Raw genomic sequence first — 27,965 nt, forward strand, 5'->3', positions numbered from 1 at the left:
TTTGCAAGTTTGGAGCATTATATTACATAATTACCTTAACTGAAGTGTACTTTATTTAAAATGTTAAGTTCAAACTACTTAAACTGAAGTCCTATTGGCTTAGAATGTTGAGTTCCAAGCATTAACTTATTTTATCGAGTTTCCACTCAGAGCTAGTTAAAAATCTGTAGTGATAAATGAGTTAACATTAAATAGTGAACTGTCATTAAAACTCAGGCATTCATAGCAATAGGCCTTAAAATCATTTTCACTAAGACGGTCGGGCAATGAATGGTCATGACGCTGATAGATATCCAAGTCATTTTGAAATAAGATTGGATGGGATGTGTAACGCCGCCAATGGCAGTCAGTTAGATTAAAAAGAAAAAAAAAAAAACCCTGTGAAGTTTTTCACTTTCATCAATCAATCGAGTTATTTCTAGAGCTGTGACTGAAAATTCGGGGCCGAAAACTATTGGCCGACAATAGCTAAAAATGCATTTTTGGTTTTGAAGACCGAAAGTTTACCACCGAATAGTGTGAAAAATTAGTCTTCTTGTGATGACAAAATCAAAAAATGGCTGGCTGACGCTGTCTCACTAACACTATTGGCTCACAGTCAACATGTCCGCGGTTTGGAAATATTTTGAGCTATCAAAGAAATACTGTATATACTGTAATAGTTTTTTGTTATTGTTGTTGTTGTGAACTACATTTCCACACAAACATACATCAAGATCTCATTTAGCTTTGCAATTGGAGGTGTAAGACCAATTTTTCAAGTGTCCCAAACTTCCAAGAAAGTGCATTTATCCAGGTTTCATCGGCCGTGACGTGACATGACGTGTGTCTCTGTCCACCGAACAGCATGCTATCACTACGCCAGCACCTCTGCTATAAGACACGTTCAGAATTTGCCAAAACCACTCACTGCCGCCAGGAACGCACCCTCCCATGGGGTTTAAGAATCAGCACCTTTCAAACTCAATCTCTCAAGCCTCCAGGGTCAAAGAACCAATGCCAAGGCAAAGGGTACTAATTGGAAAATAACTAAATAAAATAAACTTTTAAAACAATGAAATAAAAAATGAATTGTGCACATTAGGGGTGTGACAAAATATTGAAATGGTGATATATCGTGATACTTTGAATCCCAAAATGTTATCGATACGCCTATGCAAAGAATCGAGATATCATTTTAAAAGGGTGTCAATGTTAAAAAAAATTTTTTTTTTTTAAAGCAACCAACAAGTTGCTACGAAAATCTTCCACCATAATAGTGTTTCAGTTAACTCTATGGCTGCCATTGACTGCGCTCGACGCCCAATTCATTAAGATCGGGAAGAGCGAAAGAACGTTCATTCATTCGAAACCAGAGCATTTAGTCACTTTCCGATTTTTGGGGCATTTACTGTTCACTTTCTGTTCATTTTACGGCATTTACAGGTCACTTCCTGTTGAGTTTGAGTCACTATCTAATCATTCCCGGGTCACTTAATATCCTGTAACCCATAATAAACAAGAAGTGACCCATAAAATGCCCCAAAATCAAGAGGAAGTGATTGAAAATCAACAGGTAATGGACCTGAAATGGCCCAAAATTACCTTGTTGGCTGGCATTGGCTTCCACTGACAGTCATGGAAGTGGGAGGGGTTTATTTGCTGCCACCCTCCCAGTTCACATGGATTGGACGTCTAGAAGAGAAGGATGGGGGTAGCTTGTTTATCTATTAGTTGTTTTGTAGAATATCCTAGAATGATTTCCAAACCAATGTATTGATAATCGTTCTATCGCCTTATCGTTTGATCATCGTTATCGTGAGCTTTGTGTCGCAAATCGCATCGTATCATAAAGTACCAAGAGTTTTCCACCCCTAATATACCAATAGTACATGAGTATTTTTCGGCCTTTGGCCAAGTGTTTGCAATATTCGTTTATTTATTTCGGCCGAGAAATTTGCTTCCGGGACAACCCTAGTCATGTCGACTTAAGCCTGAGTTATGCTTCCGCGTTGCGGTGACGGTGCAGCGACTACAGCGTCATTCGACATTCGATGGTTCTCCGGCCAGGTGGCGCGCTGCTCTGTAATTCACCGCCAAGCCACTAGCGGGGTGTGGCGTTATGTTGTACGGTTTTGGGGCATGCTTGTTGACTTCCTCTTGTCTAGTTTAACGGAGAAAAAATAAATAATGCAAGATGAAACACTTGAATGTGGATCTTCAGCTCATCGACATTGAATAAATGTTGATCATACAAATGTTGAGGCGCAGGAGACGCAGAAGACGGTTTCAAGGCGGTCTGTCCAACTTTTGATGCCGCATAGAGAGTTCTAACCTCGGGTGGAAACCAGCTAGCTGTGGCTGCTTAGCTTCAAACTGACGTCGAGTACTACGTCCAGCGTTTTGTCCAAGGTCTGCAAAGCCCTTCAGCCCGATTTGTTTGCAGTGTTCTACATCCAGCCAGTGGGAAGCCATAGCAGATTTCTGGCCTTGATGTTAACGTTATCATAAAAGCACCGAGGCACTCTCAATCAGTGATGATGTATCGTGTGTTAACTGTCTGTTGTTGAAAATTAAACATCAAAACAACTCTTTTGACACCACATCTGTGCTTTATTCTTCATATACTTCAAGTGTGACACGTAAATAAGTCACAGACTCACAGCAAACATATGTACACAATAAATGATGAAGTGCACCAACTAAAAATACGACATAAAGTGATAAAAAGTTGGCAGTTTTTGGCCGACTGGGTCACCGCTTCATGTGGCCACTCGATTCCAAACACACGACTTGGTGGTTCTTCCATTTATTTCATTCAATCGCTGAACTTGCCATTTCGCAATCTTTATGATGTCTTGACGAGACTTGCTCTTCGATGATAATCCCGTCGGCTTGTGTAGAAAAATAATGTTTGATTCTATTCTACAATGGCGGTGATTTCGCGCTGAACCAGAAACAACAGTCTGAGCAGACCAATCACAGTCCATTTCCGCGAAGTCATATGCGTCGACGTGACGCTAGGGTTTGAAAATTCAATAGGAACACATAAGGCTACGGCGCAGGGTCGTAAATCAGGTCTTCCTTGACAGCGCAGGTCTGACGCAGAAGCATAACTCGGCCTTTAGGCAAGAATTTCCCTTTTGACAGACATGAAAACGAGACGGCTTCCTTTGAAGCCTCCATAATCATGTCCCAACTCAGCTTTTGAGAGTCATGCAGATAGTGGAGAGGATGTGCTTTTTGCAGAACCTTCAAATAGCATTTCTAAAAAAAAATGTGAAAAAAAAAAAGAAAATCCCCTCCCTTTCAAGCTTTGATAACCGCGACAAGCCTGCCACAATTCATTTCGAGAAAGCATAAAGTGCGCTTGAGCACAACATCTCGCAGCGGTGTGCCATTAATCTACTGGACTACTGTTATGCAGCCTCCTAAACATCATTTGTCATGAGCACGTGAAAGTGTGCTGCTGCTGTTTTGATATTTTCTCACTACCAGTAACACTCTCCACGTACACCAAGAAGCTCTGAAATATAGTGGCTTGTCCACATGCTGCAAGCTGTTCATTAAATTCAATATTTAGAAATACAATTCCAAGGAATCTATGTTCCATTTGCACCATTGCTTTTTGCCCTGTTTCGAGGAATCTAATCACAAACTCAGCAGACTTGAAAGTTCCTCATAGGCTGGAGCCTGATCACATTGTGAAAAAAATCATTGCCGCAGCATTGGCACTAAACTGTGTCGTTTATTGTGTGACTGCATTCGGGTTGAAAAACCTGTCATATTCAGTGGAACAAGTGGGTCAGCTTCCATTTTGTTCATATTTCAAATCAAAAGGTATCTTTCATGAGCTCATTCGCTTTCAGCGATGGCTATCCATTTAAACTGCAAGGCCTGGCAGCGGAATTATCATGTATCACTGTCATTGTCAGCAGTAAACGTCCAATGTATTTTGAATTGTGAGTGGAATGCCTTCAAATCATGTGTCCTCCCACTCATTAATATTAGACCCATTGATTGCATTAGTGCCCATGTCGCATTGCAGCAGCTGTGCTTCATGTTACTGAACCCTCACAGCCGTCTTCTTCTTGTTTTTTATAACTGCAATAATCCCAAATCCTCTTAACAAGCATCCGTGATGACATGTTTGTTCATTAAATTCTAATTAACTTGAACACTGACAGCTTGCCAGACTCGTTATTACCAAGTTTTATTGGTCCAGGGACGGTTAGCCGAAGTGATAGCGTGTCACGTGCTACGGAGCGGCAGAAGGCGCATTTGTTTTAAACGCCCTCGTGGGCCAAAATGTTCTGTTTCAGTTTTTGTTTTTTTTCATTTTGTCGTAACACACTGACGATCATGCGCCAAACTTTTCCAAAACTTTGAAGGATAGTTTCCCCAATCCTAGATTTGGGGCGATATTGATCGACTGAAAGTAAAATGAGGGAAGGGTGTCGAATTCAGGTCAAGTTTGAAATAAATTTTTGAGCCTGTGGCGATGGCAAGGTGCATGAATGAGCAACGTACAGTAGGGCTCTATACAGCGGAACACAAGCAAATGAGGAAACAGGGACGGGTGTCAAAATCCACAGCAAAGTCTATTATTGATTTGATTTGTTTGGATCCAAAACAACAGCAAGAATATTAATGCTCTGAGGGGTTTGTTAACAAGGCAGATGCTGCAGACTGCAACCGCATTCTATTGTTATTACATGTATACCCGTGAGGTGTGACTGCTGTGAACCGAATGATCACGTAATGGCATGATATTGCTCATTAATTACAACAAGGATTTGCTCATGGGAATGAAAATAGTCATAACATTTTATACTTGTACAGCATCACAAAAGCAACAACATTTTTTTTAACATATACAGACAAAATATACAGTGGGGCAAATAAGTATTTAGTCAACCAGTAATTGTGCAAGTTCTCCCACTTGAAAAGATTACAGAGGCCTGTAACTGTCAACATGGGTAAACCTCAACCATGAGAGACAGAATGTGGAAAAAAAAAAAAAAACGAAAATAACATTGTTTGATTTTTAAATAATTTATTTGCAAATCATGATGGAAAATAAGTATTTGGTCCATACCAAAAGTTCATCTCAATACTTTTGTTTTGTACCCTTTTTTGGCAATAACGGAGGCCAAACGTTTTCTGTAACTCTTCACAAGCTTTTCACACACTGCTGCTAGTATTTTGGCCCATTCCTCCATGCAGATCTCCTCTAGAGCAGTGATGTTTTGGGGCTGTCGTTGGGCAACACGGAATTTCAACTCCCTCCACAGAATTTCTATGGGGTTGAGATCTGGAGACTGGCTAGGCCACTCCAGGACTATAAAATGTATCTTACGAAGCCACTCCTTTGTTGCCCTGGCTGTGTGTTTGGGATCATTGTCATGCTGAAAGACCCAGCCACGTCTCATCTTCAATGCCCTTGCTGATGGAAGGAGAATTTCACTCAAAATCTCTCGATACATGGCCCCATTCATTCTTTCCTTTACACAGATCAGTCGTCCTGGTCCCTTTGCAGAAAAACAGATCCAAAGCATGATATTTCCACCCCCATGTTTCAGAGTGGGTATGGTGTTCTTCGGATGCAATTCAGTATTCTTTCTCCTCCAAACACGAGAACCTGTGTTTCTACCAAAAAGTTGTGTTTTGGTTTCATCTGACCATAACACATTCTCCCAGTCCTCTTCTGGATCATCCAAATGCTCTCTAGCGAACCGCAGACAGGCCTGGACGTGTACTGGCTTCAGCAGGGGGACACGTCTGGCAGTGCAGGATTTGAGTCCCTGGCGGCGCATTGTGTTACTGATAGTAGCCTTTGTTACTGTGGTCCCAGCCCTCTAGGTCATCCACTAGGTCCCCCGTGTGGTTCTGGGATTTTTGCTCACAGTTCTTGTTATCATTTTGACGCCACGGGGTGAGATCTTGCATGGAGGCCCAGATCGAGGGAGATTATCAGTGGTCTTGTATGTGTTCCATTTTCTAATAATTGCTCCCACAGTTGATTTCTTTACACCAAGCGTTTCACCTATTGCAGATTCAGTCTTCCCAGCCTGGTGCAGGTCTACAATTTTGTCTCTGGTGTCCTTCGGCAGCTCTTTGGTCTTGGCCATAGTGGAGCTTGGCGTGTGACTGATTGAGTTTGTGGACAGGTGTCTTTTATACCGATAATGAGTTAAAACAGGTGCCATTAATACAGGTAACGAGTGGAGCCTCGTTAGACCTCGTTAGAAGAAGTTAGACCTCTTTGACAGCCAGAAATCTTGCTTGTTTGTAGGTGACCAAATTGTTATTTTCCACTCTAATTTGGAAATAAATTATTTAAAAATCAAACAATGTGATTTTCAGTTTTTTTTTTCACATTTTGTCTCTCATGGTTGAGGTTTACCCATGTTGACAATTACAGGCCTCTCTAATCTTTTCAAGTAGGAGAACTTGTACAATTGGTGGTTGACTATATACTTATTTGCCCCACTGTATACAGATAAAATATATTAATACGGTAGTACCTCTATTTATGAAATGATTTGGTTCCGGGAGTAGTTTGTTAAACTGAGAATTCCGTAAGTAGAGATGCATTTTCCATGAAAATGTCTTAATCCGTCCCAAGCCCCCCAAAATTCAGACATAAATCTTTTGTAAAGCATTAAAATGCATCAAAACATGTAACATATACATGCTAAAATGTTTGAAAGCCATGACACCGGTAAATCTCACGTCACCTTAAACGGGAATTTAGTGGGATATAAATCTGAAAGGGGCTTTACAGTTTTACTATTTTCCAGTAACTCTCCCATATTAAAAAAAAAAGTCCTCTGCTTCTAATTTTGTTACTGGCACCACCAAGTTCGCTATTCTTTTTAAGTAGGGCCGGCGTTACAAAATCAATGAGCATAGAAGAAGGGAGAGTGAGAAAAGAGAAGGGAGGTTGTGTGCGGTTTAGAAAAAACTGATGTGTTGGGTGGCTCCATCCATCTCTATTTAGCGCCTTCAAATAAAGTGTCTGAAGAATGAGCAATTTTACAAGTCCGTGTGTCCATTGATTTGGGGAGAAAATTGGACTGAGCGTTACCAAGCATACAAGCCACAAAGGAAGAAGGTCCATTCCTTTAACCCGTCGGTGTTATTTGTCCATACTCTGGCTTTTTTTTTTTTTACTTTTTTTTTCTGTGTTTCATCAAAGAAAAAGCATTGGAGTCGAGAGAGATTTTGAGTGAAAATCTCCTTCCATCAGCAAGGGCATTGAAGATGAGACGTTGCTGGGTCTTTCAGCGTGACAATGATCCCAAACACACAGCCAGGGCAACAAAGGAGTGGCTTCGTAAGAAGCATTTTAAGGTCCTGGAGTGGCCTAGCCAGTCTCCAGATCTCAACCCCATAGAAAATCTGTGGAGGGAGTTGAAAGTCCGTGTTGCCCAACGACAGCCCCAAAACATCACTGCTCTAGAGGAGATCTGCATGGAGGAATGGGCCAAAATACCAGCATCAGTGTGTGAAAAGATTGTGAAGAGTTACAGAAAACGTTTGGCCTCCATTAATGCCAACAAAGTGTACATAACAAAGTATTGAGATGAACTTTTGGTATTGACCAAATACTTATTTTCCGCCATGATTTGCAAATAAATTCTTTAAAAATCAAACAATTTCTCTTTTTTTCCATATTCTGTCTTTCATGGTTGAGGTTTACCCATGTTGACAATTACAGGCCTCTGTAATATTTTCAAGTGGGAGAAGTTGCACAATTAGTGGTTGACTAAATACTTATTTGCCCCATTGTAGTTATCACACTTCAAAGGAAAAGCCATACTTTAGACAAAATCACAAGAATTTAGTTTAATTCAGAAAACTGCCATTGTGTAAAAACTGGGCATGCATAAAAAATTCTGCTGTTGAGGCTTATGGACTTATTCAAGCCTATAACTATGTCATATGAAATATTCAAATTAGACTTTTATTTTATATTATATACATATACAGTATATATATATGTATATACAGTGGTTAGCACGTCCGCCTCACAGTTCTGAGATCAAGGGTTCAATCCTGGGCTTCGGCCTTCCTGTGTGGAGTTTGCATGCTCTCCCCGTGCCTGCGTGGCTTTTCTCGAGGAACTCCGGTTTCCTCCAACATCCCAAAAACATGCATGGTTGGCTGATTGAACACTCTAAATCAGGGGTGTTCAAACTTTTTGCAAAGGGGGCCAGATTTGGTGTGGTAAAAATGTGGGGGGCCGACCTTGGCTCACGTCCTTTACGTTGAACAATATATTTAAGCAAATTTTAGCAAGCCATTCTGTGTGTCACATTTGCATTATTATTTTTTTAAATTAATTATTTCAACAATCTCGCAACCAGCTTTTGTGGCATTCTTTTTCGACTCTCGGGCTCTTGCGAAATACTGCTGCTGTAAAATTAAACTAGCTTCAAGATACTTCAATTTCTTGCTACGTATATTCGCTGTGATCTTGTCGCACATGTCAGCGTGTCTTGTTTGGTAATATCGCCTCACATTGAACTGTTTTAAAACAGCGACTGTCTCTTTGAAAATGACGCAGACACCGTTGTTGCGCATTTTAGTGAAGAAATAGTCCAATTTCCACCTATCCTTGATGCGTCGGCCGTCACAGTCAACTTTCTTTTTTTGTTGATTGTCGCCATTTTAGAAAATTGGGAGTAAAGGGTCACACGGGCTAATGTTGCTCAGAGTGCCGCTGCCTTTTAGTGGATAAATGAGGAGCAGCATTTAGTGTGTAAGCTACTTTAAATGCTGGTAGAAGTACTGCTGACCAATTTAATTAAGTCTGTGTGCGGGCCAGACGTTATTGATTTTATGACAGAGGCTGGGGCCGGATAAAATTTGACCGCGGGCCGCATTTGGCCCCCTGGCCAGACTTTGGGCATGTCTGCTCTAAATTGACCGTAGGTATGAGTGTGTGCGTGAATGGTTGTATCTCCTTGTGCCCTGCGATTGGCTGGCAACCAGTTCAGTGTGTACCCTGCCAACTGCCCGCAGTTAGCTGGGATAGGCTCCAGCACCTCCGCGACCCTCGTCAGGAAAAGCGGCATGGAAAATGAATGAATGAATGAATATATCTACAGCATAGTTAGTTTTGCTATTAGAATAATACTGCTATTATTGTCCATAAGGGGCATTATTATTATTATTATTTTTTTTTTTAAATAAAAACTTTATGTGTAGATAGGTCTGATGCCACTGAACATTTTGAGTGTTTGAAAGGGAAAAAATATTCAGAAATTACTTAGTTATCAAACTTCAAAAGAAAAGCCATACTTTCGACAAAATCACAAGAATTTAGTCAAAATAAAATAACGCCCACGGGTATAGACACCATTGCCCAAAACGAGCAAAGTTAACAACTGTCCCTAGCCTCGTGAGAATTGTCACCTGCAGTAGCCAGCGTGGCAGTTGTTGCGAGCTTAGTGTCGGCAGCGGGAGGAAACCAGACAAAACCTGCCAAAAAAGAAAAAAAAAAAAAAAAAACCTAAAGAAGTCCTGTAAACGCCTTGAAAATTTAATTTCTTAAAGAGGAGTAGGATGGCGCACAGAAATATTCACATCATTTAACATCAACAAAGGTAGGCCTATCAGATTATGATCAACTAATTAGTAATCTGCTGACAAGTTTATTTTTAGATTTCATGTACTCCTGTCTTAAAGGGACACTGGAGCTCGGTTGGGGTGATGGGACAGCTCACAGCGAGTATTGGAAAATTATTACTATTTATTATAAAATCCTAACCTTGATAGATATAGTTAGGACCTATAGGTGAGGCATTGAATAATGTGTTTCAATCCTTCCATTGAGTCCCCTCATCCATTATTCATATGCTTCAATGCAAACATGGTCGATGATGATGTTATGCTGAGCATAAACGCTTTCTCATTCTTTTTGTCATTGATTGTGTGAAGATAAACGCCAAAATGACAGTGATGCTGACTTTTTTTTTTTTTAGATACAAATATAGAAAATGGAACTTAAATCGGTCTGAGCTTTGGCGCATAGAGATGAAATTCCTTTTCCTGTCCACTGCATGCGTCTGTCCTTCCACTTACTAAGAGTAATTTGTATTTCTTCTGTTATTGTACATGTCAAGGCAATAAGTAAATGTTGGCTCTCAACGTGGCATGAAGTTGCTGTAATGTGCTTACAACAGTCAGAATGAAAAAGGTCATATGTGAATGAGACTGATACAGTGTACAAAAAAAAGTAAAAATAAACACCCAAACCATTAAATTTACAGCAAAAAACTGGCGACTGTGTTTGCCATAATTGTACCATTACTAATATAAAAGATAAAGAACAGGTACACTGTCAAATTAACAGTAAACGACTGTAAAATTTACAGTTAATGAAACACTACAATGTATTAAAAATAAATAAATAAAATAAATAAATACAAAATATAAAAGAACATAAAATTGTTAATGTTTGGAGTGGTCCTTAAAAAATATTCTGTGGTTTTTACTTCATCACTCTCGTCATTATTGTTATCTAATAAATTCTCGTTGAAGATGATACGAGTTGAAAAGAGTGCATTCAAGATTAAAGAACCACGAGCCTAATGCCCTTGTGACGCTTTCAGGAGAGATTCATGGCAGAGTTACAGTGGAGCGCATCGGTTGACTTAGAGACGGGCTGTTCCCATAGGAAATTATACAAAATGAAATCATTAAAATGAAGAAAAAGCTTGTTCTTAACTTCTTTATCTTTTGGCTCAATTTGAGCAATTTTGAAGTCCCTACAAATCAAGGGCGTAGGTTTGGTCTCAACATTGGTAGGGACGATATGGCATAACATTTTGCTGGGGACGGGACATTCATAATGATCAATGTAAAATAAATCTGTATTGTCTTATACTAACTTTTATGTGTATTGGTTCAGCCTACACGGTTAAATTAAAACTTTTGTTTTCAAAAACTACTAAAGAAACATTTTGAAAACTTCCAGAAAAAATGACCGGCTTTTACGAGCAAATTTAAATTGCATTATTTGAACATAACTTAAATTATATTAACATACACAATAAATACAAGTTTGTTAATCATCTCTTAGCTATCCAGGTATTCAAAAAAAAATTAACATCTGCCAGAAGACCCCTCAACATTGTCTAAATAAAGAAATCAAATATAACTGAAAAAACTTCTTTGTCAGGGAATAACAAAAATCAATAAAAATGGAGCTGTCCTTCATGTAAAACACGACTGCTTTTGTCCACAGGCACAGCCAAACTCAACAAAAAAACATGAAAGTTCCTTTGTAAGCTGCTTCAAGACCACATCAATAAAATAAAACGTAAAACTGGGGAGATGGGGGGTAAACCTCGGTTTACTACATTTCTCACAGTTAATTTAACGTTAACAGTAGAAAACACATACGGGAGGACACTCCTCTCTAAGCAGCTTCCTAAACGAGTTTTGCAGATTAGCAAGTTCACACAGTTTAATGGTATGCTAACTCGGATGCAGGTCAGACTTTCAGTAGCAAAATTAGTGGTGTGTTCCCAACTTCCACAACATTGACATATTTTTACATTTCTTACAGTGGCTGCTGCTGGCTGAAAAAAAACCCTCTAATATCCCTAATATCTCTAATATCTAATGTGTGATGGTGGGAGGTGGGTCAATTAATCAGCCAATCAAATGTGCGTGTAGGAGGGGGAAAAATGGACCGGCACATTCAGCAAGTGAAAAGAGGTATATGTAAGTCTGAACATAATGAAAAAAATGTAATAATGGTCGGGCCAATTACAACAATTAAAAAATATGGGAAGACAATCTGAATGACCTATATAATTGACGTCATCATAAAATACAAATAAGGTTGCTCAAAAGATGGTGGGGACAATTTGAGCAACCTGAAAAGTTGGTAGTGTTTTGTCCCTACCTTCCCTATGCAAATCTTCGCCCTTGCTACAAATATTGAAACACTTAAAAGGCAACAGGTCAAGTTGAATGACATTAACATAGGTCTGGATTTAAATTTTTAATTAATGCACAATATGTTGCAGTTAAATTATTAGTTGCCATTGATGGTGATAGGCGTCCAGTCCATTTTCGAATGATTGCTGCTAGCCCTCCCAGTTCAAATGGATTGGACAGCTATTGCCGTCAATGGCACTGAAATACGATCATTTACTGTCACAGCCGCTGAAGGGATACTATAGTGCTTGCTCTCTCAAGTCCTCCAAATTTGACGCTTTTTATACTTTTGTGAAAAAATGATCACTGAAAAGGAAATGGGAATTCAAGTGTTTTTAGCACACGTAATTTGTGCTTCCGCTATTAAAGAGATTTGAAGTGCACTTTCAAGGGAAATTGTTTTCAGGCTACATTGGCACCCACAGAAATCCGGGTTCACTTGAGGAAAAAAGCAGTTTGGGCTTTTTAATTCATTTATATAATAAAATGTTGACTTTTTTGTTTCATATTCTGACTAATAATATTACATACAATTCTCCAAAATTTTACTAATTTATTCTGCATGGTGATTTTACATTTATTTAGGAAATACTGTCTCTCATTAAATTTCTTTTGATGTTTGTACTTTAGTCTGCTACTCAGTTCATGAAAACATTCTGCAGATGACACACAACTGTACATTTCTGTGTCCCCACATGTTTATAGTCCCTTAGTCACCCTGAGCAAATGCATTCATCAAATCAATGAATGGATGTGCCAGAATTTTCTCCAGTTAAATGTGCAGAAGACAGAGGTGATCATTTTTGGGCCAAAAAAGGAAAGGTCAAAGATAAGCAGCCAACTTAGCACAATGTCACTTAAAGCTACAAATCAAGTCAGAAACCTTGGCGTAATTATTGACTCAGACCTAAAATTTGATAGCCATTTAAAGTCCGTCACTAAATCCGCTTATTACCACCTAAAAACTATAACCAGAATTAAGGGGCTTCTGACTCAACAAGACATAGAAAAACTTATGCATGCATTCATTTTCAGCAGATTGGACTATTGCAACGGTATATTTACAGGTCTTGATAAAAAATCAGTCAGGAAGTTGCAGCTGGTACAGAATGCTGCAGCCAGAGTCCTCACAAATACAAGGAAGCTGGACCACATTACACCAGTTTTGAAATCGCTACACTGGCTTCCAGTAAGTCAAAGGATAGACTATAAAATACTACTGCTCGTCTACAAAACACTTAATGGCCTTGGACCAAAATACATGCTTGACTTGTTAGAGTCCTATGAGACATCTAGACCCCTAAGGTCGTCTGGAACCGGTCTTCTGCATGTTCCAAGAACAAGAACCAAGCAGGGTGAGGCAGCATTTAGTTATTATGCTCCTCACCTCTGGAACAAGTTACCCGAACGTCTGAAGTATGCTCAAACTGTTAGCTCTTTTAAATCAGGGCTAAAAACGCTTTTGTTTAGCACTGCATATCTATAACTGTCTATATATTTCAATCTACCTGCTTTCTATTCCTCTTGTTTTTATCTCCATTGCTGATTTCAATTATTATTATTTGTAGTAGTTTTTGTTTTATTTTTATTTTATTTATTTATTTTTATTCTGTGATTAAATGCAATCTTTTGTTTTCGTTTCTACGTTGTGTTGATTTAAATGTGATTTTTATGATCTTCATGTGATGTAAAGCACTTTGAATTGCCTTGTGTTGAATTGTGCTATATAAATAAATTTGCCTTGCCTTGCCTTGCCTTTTAGTAAGACTATTTTTCTTAATATGTTGACTTCAGCTGGGCCGAGTTCTGATATTATTACGTTTACCTCAAAATATTACGATACACATCTCCTTATATTTTGATATAATTTTATAACTCATCATTTTGTTGTATAGATGAGGAGCAAGTAAGACAACAATTGATTCAATGTTTAGTCTAGTGATTAAAAAAAAAAAAATCATTTTGTGGCATTATTTTTTGATGCGTATCAATACTTTCTTTTAATATATTGTTAAAAGAAAATATACACTACATATAATTTCAATATTTTGTGATCTCAAAACTCAGATTTTTATGATTATTTTTTTCTTTCATTGATTTAAAAATATTTTGTGTTCATTTTAGCATAGAGATTATGCTCTATTGGCTACTTTTGTCGGCAATAGATGTCCACTCCATTTGAACTGAGAGGGCTGACAGCTCCCAATTTAAATGGGTCGAATGTCTACTGCTGTCAATGATACTGAATAACTTCAGTTGAGAAAACGTGAAACATCATGGATTAATTGGCATGCTAGATAACCTAAACCTAATAGACAAGTTTCCGAGGTACTTCCGCATTTCTTCTCGCGATTTCAGTTTTACATTTTCTCCATCCAAAACAACGGTGGAGCTGGAGTAACATTACTCATCAAAATCCCTTAAAATAGACAATTTGGAAATACCGCATGGACAACATGTTCATGAAGGCAGATGTGGAACCAAGCTCGTGCCACCTCAAAGACCGGGTGTCAGTGCTGAATTTGTAAAGCATAAGGTGCCGGAACGCAAAGTACATATGACAGCGCAGGGACGACGAGACGGGCACAGGTCCCGGAACATACGAAGAATTTGGTGCTGAAAACAATACACAAATGCCAACGTACCATGTTGTGGGACTTAAAAGCCTCAATTTCAGATAATATCCATGGTATAAATGCTATAACAACAATTTACAATTACAGTATTTAGGCTATACTTAGCACAGCACGGGCATTTACCCACATAACCCCAGGTGGGACTTACAGTACACAGTCAGCTATTCGTTTCTTAACAGGTCTAACTTGTAAAACAAAACAAAACAAAAAATCAGAGATTACAATAAATAACACAAACCCATTCTTTTGCCAGTTTCATCCCCCCGTCTTCTCGCCCCAAAGTTCCCACCACCTTAAAAATTGCGCAGCCCAAACCCGAATTTCCCAAAAGGGTACTGGCCTGTTGCTCTGCTTGTTGATGGTCCACCTGGCTGACTGCTAGCGCGGTAGCTGGCCCCCACTCCGGGTAGCGCTGAACCTGACCAGCTGCTACAACGTTAGCGGCCTCCTGCCCCGGCTTGGCTGGCTGTCCGTGAACCTGGCTAGCTGCTTCGGCGCTAGCCCCCTGCTGCACCCGGTCATGACTGTTAGCATGATCGCTGCAGCTGCCCTCATCGCCGATTGTTGCTTTTCTGCCTGGTTTTGAACCATCATCCTTCTTTTTGGAAAAAAAAAAAGACAGTAAATGCAACTGTCTTTTTGGCAAAAATCTTGCGCATGAAACGACATGTTGCCTTTGATATTGTTATTTCGATGAGGATTGAAATTATGATGATCTTTAATATTTTTACTACAACTACTGTACTGCTGTGGCTGCAGCACATGCTATCTGCTGCTAGCCTGTCGCTAATCAGTACGTGTGGTGGGATGGCACTATTATGTCAACGCATAAATGCAAGTGTTATAAGTTTTTTCTCCGTTTGTTTACAGGTGGAAAACGCTGTTAGGCAAGAGAAGACAAAGTTGCCTCACAACAACACTTACTGTACATCGATGGACATACTGTATAATGAGACTACTTGCGTTCTACTTTGATGAGGGAAGACTAGACTTATGCTCTACCTCCGTTAATATATTCCTAAAAATGTTATAAATTGTGATTTATTGACCTGTTTTGCACATGCGCCAATCGTTTTAAATAAAACAAGAAATCATTGCAATCAATATCTGCAATAAAAAAACAATAACATACTATTTTTGTTTATATTTGTACATACTTTGTAGAATTTACTTGTAACAACAAAATCCATGTCAGCCCTTCAGCATTCAGCAACTGAAATAATTATTTGTAATTTCACCTCATTTTGGTCACTCAAGTGGCCGGCGTATCAATCTACATCTCACGTCAACACAGGTTGTGATAATTTTGTCCACGAATGATCAGCGAAGTGATAACAACAAACATACAATTTTTGGGTATATTCTTAGGTTTAAAGCACATCCTTAACTTATTGTCTTCAGCTGGTCTTGATTTAAGGTGTATGGCGAGGTAGATCCACTGATCCTTTAAAGCTCGACACTGTTCAAAACTTTCCTCTTTCAACCATATACTGTACGTAGGCGCTTTCCGGAGTTCACGCACAGCAAAGAAAGTCTCTGGGTCTCATCTATGTCGTGCTGAATCCATTTTGCGAGATTTGGTGGGCTCCTCTGGTTTGATTTTGCAGTTTTAACATTGTCGACACACTGCTTACTTTAATCGCACTTCATGTAGTTCTATCTAAACCGGATGTTCGGAGCAGAAATGATCAAAGATGGCGCCGCCCATGTTTCGCTCAGGAAACTTGTCTATAGCCTAAATTTATAAAGTATGTTTGTTTTGGGGTCAGGTACACCAAAATGAAGACGGCCACCAACATCTACATCTTCAACCTGGCCCTGGCTGACGCCCTTGTCACCAGCACCCTGCCCTTCCAGAGCGTCAACTACCTGATGGGCACGTGGCCCTTTGGCGACATCCTCTGCAAGATGGTCATGTCCATCGACTACTACAACATGTTCACGTCTATCTTCACTCTGACAACCATGAGCATTGACCGCTACGTGGCAGTGTGTCACCCGGTCAAGGCTCTGGATTTCCGCACGCCGCGCAACGCAAAGATCGTCAACGTGTGCAACTGGATCCTGTCGTCCGCCATTGGCCTGCCCGTCATGTTCATGGCCTCTACCGTCGTCAGTCGTGAGTCATGTGCCAGTAAAGCCTTTTTCTAATTCTGAGGTAAACTCATTGGACATTTAATGCCCTCAATGGCAGCCAATAAGTTAAATGTGCAGTCTGTCACGATTTGGAGGCTCCTAACATCCATGTGCTTAAATCCCCCACTAGCCTTTTGCTCCAAGAGCGGCAGCAGAAAAAACACTCGGCTTACTTAATTGGCTATTTTCTCTCCATTACCTCTTCTGTGTGGCGACGATGCCGGCGACTCATATAAATGAGTCACCGGGAAGCCGCTCGCCGGTGAATAAGCAGTAAATAGTGCTCCTTACAACAGACCCTAAGCAAGCCTACTGGTGTCTTCATTACGCGTCAGTTTGCGTGAATTATGTTCACATGGTTGCCAGCAGCTCAACTCTGGACCTTGTGTTTAATAAGAGCGCAATTCTGTGATGTTGTTGTCCATTTCATAATTGTGTTTATATGTTACACAGCCTCATTTTGGAATAGTTATTAAAAACCCAAACAACAGAAGGACAAACACAGGACACATGGCGCCAAACACTTAGCTGCACAATACTGACAAAATGATTGCCTTCCCGCCAGATTTAAGGAAGACAAAAAGCCATTGAAATGGAAATCCTCAAAAGACAGCGCTGTTATCATGTGAGGATAAAAATGATATATTTTATCTTTTTTTTGTGTGTGTGTGTGTGTTTTTTTTTTAAATGAATGAATGAATGACAAAATATTTGCCAGTATGTTTTTTTTTTTAAATTAATTTTGTTGTAAATTAGAATGGTATGACTTTGGTCTCTTGAATTTTCCCCAATATATACAATGATGATTTTAATAAATAAAAATCTTGTATATCTACATTTTTAACACTCATCCCCAAATCAATCTTTACTCATATGCATGCGTTCCTTAGTCTTTTTCTTAATTTTTTAAAATGAATCTAATTTTTAATTTAAAGCTAGTAGAACAGTCCATTAACGGAAAAAAAAAAAAAAAAAAAAACTAAAACAGTAAAGGCATATAATTTTACCAAAAAAACAGCAACTTCATTCTCAATGGACCGGCACATTCAGCAAGCGAAAAGAGGTGCATGTAAGTCTGAACATAATGAAAAAAACGTAATAATGGTTGGGTCAATTAAAACAATTAAAACATGGGAAGACAATCTGAATGACCTACACAATTGATGTCATTATATAACACAAATAAGGTTGCTCAAAAGTTGGTGGGGACAATTTGAGCAACCAGAAAAGTTGGTAGTGTTTTGTCCCTACCGTCCCTATGCAAATCTTCGCCCTTGCTACAAATATTGAAACACTTAAAAAGCAACAGGTCAAGTTGAATTACATTAACATAGGTCTGGATTAAAATTTTTAATTAATGCACAATATGTTGCAGTTAAATTATTAATTGCCATCGATGGTGATAGGTGTCCAGTCCATTTTCGAATGATTGCTGCTAGCCCTCCCAGTTCAAATGGATTGGACAGCTATTGCCGTCAATGGCATTGAAACACGATCATTCACTGTCACAGCCGCTGAAGGGATACTATAGTGCTTGCTCTCTCAAGTCTTCCAAATCCGTCGCTTTTTATACTTTTGTGAAAAAATAATCACTGAAAAGGAAATGGGAATTCAAGTGTTTTTTAGCGCACGTAATGTGTGCTTCCGCTATTAAAGAGATTTGAAGCGCACTTTCAAGGGAAATTGTTTTCAGGCTGCACTGGCACCCACAGAAATCCGGGTTCACGCGAGGAAAAAAGCAGTTTGGGCTTTTTAATTCATTTTTATAATAAAATGTTGACTTTTTTTGGTTTCATATTTTGACTAATAATATTAAATAAAATTCTCCATAATTTTACTAATTTATTGTGCAGGGTGATTTCACATTTATTTAGGAAATACTGACTGTCTCTCATTAAATTTCTTTTGATGTTTGTACTTTAGTCTGCTACTCAGTTCATGAAAACATTCTGCTTTTAGTAAGACTATTTTTCTTAATATGTTGACTTCAGCTTGGCGGAGTTCTGATATTATTACGTTTACCTCAAAATATTATGATAAACATCTTATATTTTGATATAATTTTATCAAAATATTGAAATATTCACGTAAAATGAATGATACCTGCTTGTTTTTTTTTTTTTTTTTTTTTTTTGCTTTTAACCAAGAATCTAGACTGTTATATGTTCATATCTATAGAAATTCCGGGATGCGTGCATTTATTTACCAGAGTTTTCAACTTATAAAGTTCTTTGTTTTGTGATGGCTGCCATGTTGTATCCATACACAGTAGCGTAACTTTACATTCAAATGTGCAGGTAATTTTCGGCCAACTGCCCGGTTTTTGGCAAAAAAGTAGTTATTTAGGCATTTCTGCATCCATACAATAAAAAAAAAATCGCCTTTTACGTGTTTTATTTTATGCAACATTTCAATCTAAAGACGACGAGGCCGAGATAGCCGGCAAGACGTGCCTCCGTGCTGAGACAATAGTAACATTGGATATTCCCAAAATAAGTTGTGATTTTATCTAGAAAAATGCAAATTTTGCTTTTTTTGAGTAAAATCAAGATGATTTTGCATGCTTTCCTCAAGTATTAAGTTTCAAATGTAAACATTGAGTTACTTATTAATTGTTGAAAACTTGCACTAAATTAAAAAAAAAAAAATTAAGTTGCTATTTTGGGCAAAAAACCTACAGTATATGATATGTTAAATATTGCTATTGATCCTGAAAATATAGGTGATGTGATTATCTCTGCATTTGGTGATTTTTGTGCATAAAGCCTAAAATTTCAGAATTTTATCGCCATTTTAAGTTTTGTTATACTTGTATTGAAAATATAATTGATTGGGATTTTATTACAGAGCGACTTTGAATTTTTTTATTTCGCTGCTCATGGAGACTCATATATGCCTAATGGAGGTGCCTGTTTTGGTTTTAGGTCGCTAGCAGCTTTGGTTTTGAAAATATTTGAATTTTTTGAAAGTTTTCGACAATAGGCCATCTACGGGTCGGCCCCGAGTCCCGTGTCCCGTCAACTTATTTTGAAGTGAATGATTAATCTTTGACCCTTCAAATGTCACTTTTCAGCCTTTAAATGTCACAGCTTAATTATTTTATAATTCCAATTAAAAAAAAAAAAAAAAAAACATAGCATTTGAGTCTCTTTAAGATTCTTTTCCTTGTAAAAAATAAGTGACTATATCTCCTATAATTGCCTCTATTTTGTAGCCTGCTAATACTGTTTTTCTCTTTGTGTATGTGTGTTGCTGTACCGTAAACGTCGTTGTACAGCCTCCGGTATAGTGGACTGCAAACTGATTTTCCCGCAACCCTCCTGGTACTGGGACATCCTGCTGAAAATCTGTGTGTTCATCTTCGCCTTCATCATGCCCGTGCTCATCATCACTGTATGCTACGGCCTGATGGTCCTGCGCCTCAGAAGCGTGCGCATGCTGTCAGGCTCACAGGTTAAGCCACTGATCATTTACTTCTGTGAATGCAAATGTTAATGCATGACTAAACAATGCAAGGTGCAAGGAATTAGAATGCATATCATGTACTGGGGTGCTAAATAATCCTTACCTCCTAGAAAAGGCATCTTTTCTGTTGCTCTCTAGATTGAAAAAAGGAGGAATTCAATATTCTCAATGAAGATTAAAGAGTGTTTTGACTCAAATGAGAAATCAATAAGTGCTCTCATTTGTGGCCAGGAGAAGGACAGGAACCTGCGCCGCATCACACGCATGGTGCTGGTGGTAGTGGCAGTCTTCATCGTGTGCTGGACGCCCATCCACATCTTTGTCATTATCATCGCCCTAATAAACATTTCCAGCTCCACTCTGCAGACCGTCACCTGGCACTTCTGCATCGCCCTGGGCTACACCAACAGGTAAAAAGAAGAACATTACAAAAGATGGAAGCGATAGTAAAAAACAAATGAATTTTTATCACACACTACAGCAGCCTGAACCCGGTGCTTTACGGCTATTTGGATGAGAATTTCAAGCGTTGCTTCCGTGAGTTCTGCTCATCTGGACCGTCGCTGCTGGAGATGCAGAACTCGGCCCGGGTGGGTGCAGCGGGACGCAAGGTGCCACAGTGCGAGCCCAACAGTGCGCAGACGGGAGACAGGTCAAATCAGCAGGTATGGTGGGGCCATTTAAACTGGCTAGTTGATTTGTTCAGTCATTGACGGTGAAAGACAAGTCTGGAAGTCAAAATGGATTGGACATAGCAGCCATTAGAGGCAGCCAATGACATTATATATAACATGTATATACAGTATACTGTATAACGTTTGTGATTTAGTTTCAAACCGGTGTTCTGTCAATATGGGCTCCATCGTCGAAGTAAGTTCCCCGTTGTTGACAGCAGCTTAACTCGAGCGCAGCCTCTATCTCACAATATGATTAATATTCTATTTTGATGTTTTCGCTGATTTTGTTTTTCACTATAAAATAAATAATACACTTTGAATAGTATTACTCATTTGCAGCAACGACAACGGAGTCAAAATGGTAGTTCGTATCAATGGACATTTGACCTGAGATAACCCTTGGGGAGGGGGGGGTGGTACATGCATGCATGCGCACGCTTGGTAGCGCTTAGCAGCACAATTCAATGGAGAGCTGAAATTGACAGAACACCGGCATCCATTTTGTGTCTCGGCAGGTATGACTAGCCGTGGCTGAGTCGTCAGTTGGCTCGCGCGGTCGAGGCGGTGACGCCAACGACGATCTCAACTCGGAAGTCACTGAAGTCACCACGGGGCTCTAATTACTCAAACACATTTGCACAACAACACATGAATGCGACTCAAAATATTGCAAGTCAGTAAGCAACGAGACCAGTCGGAATCTGAAGTATGTGTGCAAAACAGACTAACTCAAGATGCTCACTCTGACGCTGATGCTTTTCATCCTCCGTAACCCTCACAGACTTTATGACGTACATCTGCTCGGTCCGATGAGATCCAATATAGGCGCTACATCCATAATTCTGCCTTTGCAATAACCTGCAGACCTGCGCCAAGAACTGGAAATTGCATATATGTTTATAAATGCAATACCCTCCCACTCCAGCTCCCATCTAGAATAGAAAAAAATATAGGTTGTCTCAGTATAAAACGTTGAATGCATACGTCTAACGCCTTTACATTGAGATCTCGGATCTCCTTAAAAACAGTCATGATCCACGAGAAGATCAAAATCAAAAGTCAAGTTCGAAGCTGCTTCAAGAACCACTGGGAAATCAAATTCTGAACTGTGCCAAGAAGGAGCAAGTTCGGAATCAGTGAAAACCAAATGAAAAAAAACACTTTGAGAATCAGTGGAGAATGACATTAAATATGATGTAAAAGTTTGTCTCAAAGACTGCAGTCAAGAGCCAGTCATTTACCATAGTTGAAAACCAATGAAGAACCAAGTCATTGACAGGGTCAAAAACCATACGGTATAGCCAAAACTACATTAATTCATTGGAATGAATTGAATGAGTTCAAGTTCATTTATTTGTTTTTACCACACCTGTGTTACATTTGATCACTGTTTAAAAATTTTGAAATACTGTCCTGCCATCTATGATTTCGCAGCTTTTACTGATATTTGCCAAGGTATTATCTATGTACAGTGATCCCTCGCTACTTTCGCGCTTCACTTTGCGCCCTCAGTCCATAGTGGATTTTTTTTTTCCTCAATTAAAAAAAGAGATGAGCTGTCCCGAACCGATTGCATAGTCTCACTCTCCCTGCCTCCCTCTCCCTGCTCTTTGTTAGTCGGGCAGTGTGTGCACTGGAGTTGCTTATTAAAGTCAACGATGAGTGACAGACGTTTAATGTTTGAACTTGCCAGAGAAGCGAACTTCAAAGGCCGCAGGCGTCAATCATAGTTTAACTTGTTAAACAGTTGCTGTGGCAGCTCATTGTGTGTACTTGAGTAGCTTGAGCGAATTTGAGTGGACTCAATCAATGAAGCATTTAATAAAACCAAGCATTTTCCTACTACTTTATTCTTGTTGAAAAAAATTTGGTAGAACAGTAACATGCTTCAAACATAACTATTACATTTGAAGTGCTTAAAAAACCATTAAAATATATACTAGTGTATATGTACATAAAAGGTTTTTTTTCATTATACTTTGGGGGAAAAAAGTGAAAAAAACATATGTTATATATGGCGGAAAACAGTCAGGTGACTTGAAGTTCTGCTCCGAGACCCCCAATTAGGCCAAATTTCAAAATTGTCCGATATGCATGTGTGATACATCATTGGAAAGCTTAAAATCTCAATTTTCTGGGGGAAGAAACATTTTGAACAGGAGGGCGTTTAAAAATAAAAAAATACATCTTTTTTTTTAAACCCCTAAACCCTAACTGGAAGTGAAAGCATGAGAGACTCCATGATTTTAACAAGATATTATCGCGTACTTACCTTGTTTCGATCCAAAAACTCAGTGTAGCATGTATCACCGAGTGTCAAGACATAGCTGTGAATGGCCACAGCCGGACTTTTGGGGGATTTTATGGGTGAAACATGGTAATATATAACAAGGGTCGCGATGCAGAAATCGCAGACATCAAGGAGTGGTTGAGATTTTGTTTTTCATATATTTACCCTTTTAAACGTTTTTTTCCATTTTTTCTTTGTTTGGAGCCATTTATTATCATCTAAAACACAGGTGTCAAACCGATTCCAGAAAGGGCCAAGTGGGTGCTGGATTTTGTCCCAACCGATACCGTGCAGAGAGTTTAACCAATGAACTTCCTACTGAAACAAGCAGCACCTGACAAAGTTTAACTGATTACACATGTAAAAGATCTGATTGGTGAAAAGGTGTCCTCTTCATTGGTTGGAAAGCAAACCTGCACCCACTTGGCCCTTTCTGGAATCGGTTTGTCACCTGTGATCTAAAATATCTGGGAAAATGCCACAGTAACAAAAAAAATACAATAGATATCTGTGACCTACTGTATATACAAACACTATTTTTTTTAAGTGTGACGTAATTTGTTTATCAGTTAAAAATATGCAACTGAATATTTTTTTTTTAAGTGTTTTTTTTTTCTAAATACAGTGCCTTGCAAAAGTATTCGGCCCCTTGAACCTTGCAACCTTTCGCCACATTTCAGGCTTCAAACATAAAGATATAAAATTTTAATTTTTTGTCAAGAATCAACAACAAGTGGGACACAATCGTGAAGTGGAACAAAATTTATTGGATAATTTAAACTTTTTTAACAAATAAAAAACTGAAAAGTGGGGCGTGCAATATTATTCGGCCCCCTTGCGTTAATACTTTGTAGCGCCACCTTTTGCTCCAATTACAGCTGCAAGTCGCTTGGGGTATGTTTCTATCAGTTTTGCACATCGAGAGACTGACATTCTTGCCCATTCTTCCTTGCAAAACAGCTCGAGCTCAGTGAGGTTGGATGGAGAGTGTTTGTGAACAGCAGGGCTCAGCTCTTTCCACAGATTCTCGATTGGATTCAGGTCTGGACTTTGACTTAGCCATTCTAACACCTGGATACGTTTATTTTTGAACCATTCCATTGTAGATTTGGCTTTATGTTTTGGATCATTGTCCTGTTGGAAGATAAATCTCCGTCCCAGTCTCAGGTCTTGTGCAGATACCAACAGGTTTTCTTCCAGAATGTTCCTGTATTTGGCTGCATCCATCTTCCCGTCAATTTTAACCATCTTCCCTGTCCCTGCTGAAGAAAAGCAGGCCCAAACCATGATGCTGCCACCACCATGTTTGACAGTGGGGATGGTGTGTTCAGGGTGATGAGCTGTGTTGCTTTTACGCCAAACATATCGTTTTGCATTGTGGCCAAAAAGTTCAATTTTGGTTTCATCTGACCAGAGCATCTTCTTCCACATGTTTGGTGTGTCTCCCAGGTGGCTTGTGGCAAACTTTAAACGAGACTTTTTATGGATATCTTTGAGAAATGGCTTTCTTCTTGCCACTCTTCCATAAAGGTCAGATTTGTGCAGTGTACGACTGATTGTTGTCCTATGGACAGACTCTCCCACCTCAGCTGTAGATCTCTGCAGTTCATCTAGAGTGATCACGGGCCTCTTGGCTGCATGTCTGATCAGTTTTCTCCTTGTTTGAGAAGAAAGTTTGGAAGGATGGCCGGGTCTTGGTAGATTTGTAGTGGTCTGATGCTCCTTCCATTTCAATATGATGGCTTGCACAGTGCTCCTTGAGATGTTTAAAGCTTGGGAAATCTTTTTGTATCCAAATCCGGCTTTAAACTTCTCCACAACAGTATCTCGGACCTGCCTGGTGTGTTCCTTGGTTTTCATAATGCTCTCTGCACTTTAAACAGAACCCTGAGACTATCACAGAGCAGGTGCATTTATACAGAGACTTGATTACACACAGGTGGATTCTATTTATCATCATCGGTCATTTAGGACAACATTGGATCATTCAGAGATACTCACTGAACTTCTGGAGTGAGTTTGCTGCACTGAAAGTAAAGGGGCCAAATAATATTGCACGCCCCACTTTTCAGTTTTTTATTTGTTAAAAAAGTTTAAATTATCCAATAAATGTTGTTCCACTTCACAATTGTGTCCCACTTGTTGTTGATTCTTGACAAAAAAATAAAATTTCATATCTTTATGTTTGAAGCCTGAAATGTGGCGAAAGGTTGCAAGATTCAAGGGGGCCGAATACTTTTGCAAGGCACTGTATATTAGACATCAATTAATGATTCTGAGCTAAAAATGACAGACATTTCGAATAATATATATAATCTACTTACCTTATTTTTATGCCTGGGTTCAAACAAAAGCGGTTGCGCGGTGTCTGTAACGGGGTCTCCAGGGTAAAACGGAAAAAAATTTAAATCGTTCAGGGGCTTAAAACGCCATGAAACTGCTAAGGCAGCATATAGACATATTGTTCTATCAAACACAACAGTTCTTTTGGCTTAAAATAAAGCAGTATATGTTAAAGAGGGTTGCAAGATCAGAAATGGCTTTTTCAGCCTTGTCTGTGTTTTTCACCATATCTCTTTCCAATGCTAAATCTGAATAAAGACATTGAATACGAACACACACACGCACAGAACCCTTTATGGGGGCGCTACTTTGCGGTTTTTCACTTATCCCGGCGGGTTCTGGTCCCCATTAACCACGAAAAACGAGGGATCACTGTAATGGTATCGATGTACATTATACAGGTATAAAGGTAAAAATTTTGGTATCGTAAGAGCGTATTAGTACATAAACATTGATGGACATCCAATAATACCTCACATGGATAATTTTTGGTATGTAGCGAATGTACTACAATGCCTTTTGTGACATGACTCATTTTTCTTTTTCCTGCTGCACAGAGGCAGCTTCCAGGATGTTTTTTTTTTCTCTCTTAACACCCACACATGCACAAACTTTTACATTTCCAACCTGTGCCTGGACTCTGCTCTGGCTCTGCGTAATGCCGCTGCGTTCAATCAGATGGACTTAAAGGGGGAAATGGAGGACTGGCCATCTGTGTTTATGATGTTGGAAGCCTTCCTCCGCTGAATTAGAGTGTTTTTGTTTGAAAGTCTTTAACGACACGAGCGTGTCCACTTAATGGACGGGGACTCACTTGATGTATTTTAAACAAAAGATTGTGCTGTATTTGTGGTGTTTGTATTACTGCTGCTTTGGTGTCTGTAGCGTCTGTTGGATACTTTCTTATTTCTTCTGTGCCTAGCCAATGTATAAACATATAGATGGAGTTATTTATAGAAACACAATTGGTTGGATAGTGAGGCAAAATGAATGGATCCTTAAAGAGACTTCAAAAATTGATTTGAAAGGCTAGTGCAACCCAAGCTCTTGCATGAACCTGTTATTTTTACTCACCCAAACTTTGGCTTCAAACAAACAAACAAAAAAAAAAACTTAATTTTGGCTTCAAGCTTTAATTTGAAACTCTTTTTCTGTGAAAATAGTTTGAAACCATTATTTTAAAATCTTAACCCTGGATTTAATCCATAATTTCAAACGCGCACTTTAAATTGTCAAATCGTAATTTAAAACCATAATCTACAGTATCTTGAAAATATTTGAAGTCATAAACCTTAGCGTGAAACCCTTATTTTAAACTCCATCCATGGCTTTGAAACCCTGAACATTATATAAAGTCCTAACCCAAGCAGGGAAGAACTAATTTGAGACCCTAGTCCAGGCCTACAGCCTATTTCTGAGAGGTAAACCCAGGTTTGAAGCCAAGTTATCCAATTTTCAAATATCCACTTCAAAACCCCATGAACAGTTTATTTCAAACTTTTATTATTTCCTATAGAAAAATCATTTTTGGAAGACAGATTTGGAATTGAGCGCCATCACAATTAGGTCCAACATGTTGCGTTGGCGAATGAGTTTCAACTCTGTAGGGAAATAAATGTTTGTGCCTGCGCACACAGGCTAATGAAACAACGCCACAGAGCCATCTTCAAATCATATTAAGAGTGTGTGTGGGACGTAAGTGGATTTAACGGTCAAGCAGTGCACTCACCAGCTGTATTTTACTGTCGCTTTAAAACGCTACACTGTATGTCCTGTAGGCCGCTATTTTTTTCTCAATAAAGAAAATTGAGAACAAGTGTGAGCTAACTCCATTTTAGGTGGTTTGGGAAGTTAAGTAGAGAAGTACATGATTAATCCGTGCAACTCTGGGCCAAATTCTGTTTAAAATGGGCAAATATTTGCATGACGGTGCACGTTTCAGGGTGTTCCTGAGTGTGTGTAACAGTGAGCGTGTGTGCTGATCACTCTCCTGAGAATTTAAAAAAAAAAAAAAAAAATGAAGTTAGCCCACTCTAGTTCTCTGTAACTCAATCATTTGAATAATTGCTGGTACTTTTGTTTTTAAATAGTAAGATTTATTTTAAAATCCATTTTAAAAATGAACTCTAATGATGTATTGTGCTTCTACTGTGGTCATATTGAATCTAGTGTTTTCTAAGAATTGCTCAAATGTATGCATATTATGCAGTTGAATTATAAAGATGATTGTCTTTGTTATTTTTGATTAACATTGTACTGGTGTATATACTGTGTACAGCCTATCAGTGTTGTGGAAATGCATATAAATTTCAAAAGTATAATTAAAAGCTTCTTTGATGCTGCTTTATAGAACCACAGCATGCACACAATTATTAAACGTAATTTGTTTTTGGAGATCAAATTCATGATGGTGTCCAAGGATTTCTACCCAAGGAAATACTTTGTAAATTGTATTAAAAGAGTTTCAATGTACCATTATTT

At 38.9% G+C, this 27,965-nt stretch overlaps 1 protein-coding gene across 1 annotated transcript in view; it reads left to right on the forward strand.

The window, feature by feature from the left end:
* Positions 1 to 23,857, forward strand: part of oprm1 (opioid receptor, mu 1) — a 70,549-nt gene extending 46,692 nt beyond the window's left edge. Inside the window, exons 2-6 of the mRNA XM_057849029.1 lie at positions 16,343 to 16,692; positions 19,987 to 20,162; positions 20,406 to 20,584; positions 20,656 to 20,839; positions 21,367 to 23,857. Of these exons, the coding sequence (XP_057705012.1) occupies positions 16,343 to 16,692; positions 19,987 to 20,162; positions 20,406 to 20,584; positions 20,656 to 20,839; positions 21,367 to 21,372 (895 nt within the window). The 3' untranslated portion in view covers positions 21,373 to 23,857. The remainder of the gene's footprint in view (positions 1 to 16,342; positions 16,693 to 19,986; positions 20,163 to 20,405; positions 20,585 to 20,655; positions 20,840 to 21,366) is intronic.
* The last annotated feature ends 4,108 nt before the right edge of the window (positions 23,858 to 27,965 follow it).

Source organism: Corythoichthys intestinalis, chromosome 10 (genome assembly GCF_030265065.1).
Source record: "Corythoichthys intestinalis isolate RoL2023-P3 chromosome 10, ASM3026506v1, whole genome shotgun sequence".
NCBI lineage: Eukaryota > Metazoa > Chordata > Actinopteri > Syngnathiformes > Syngnathidae > Corythoichthys > Corythoichthys intestinalis.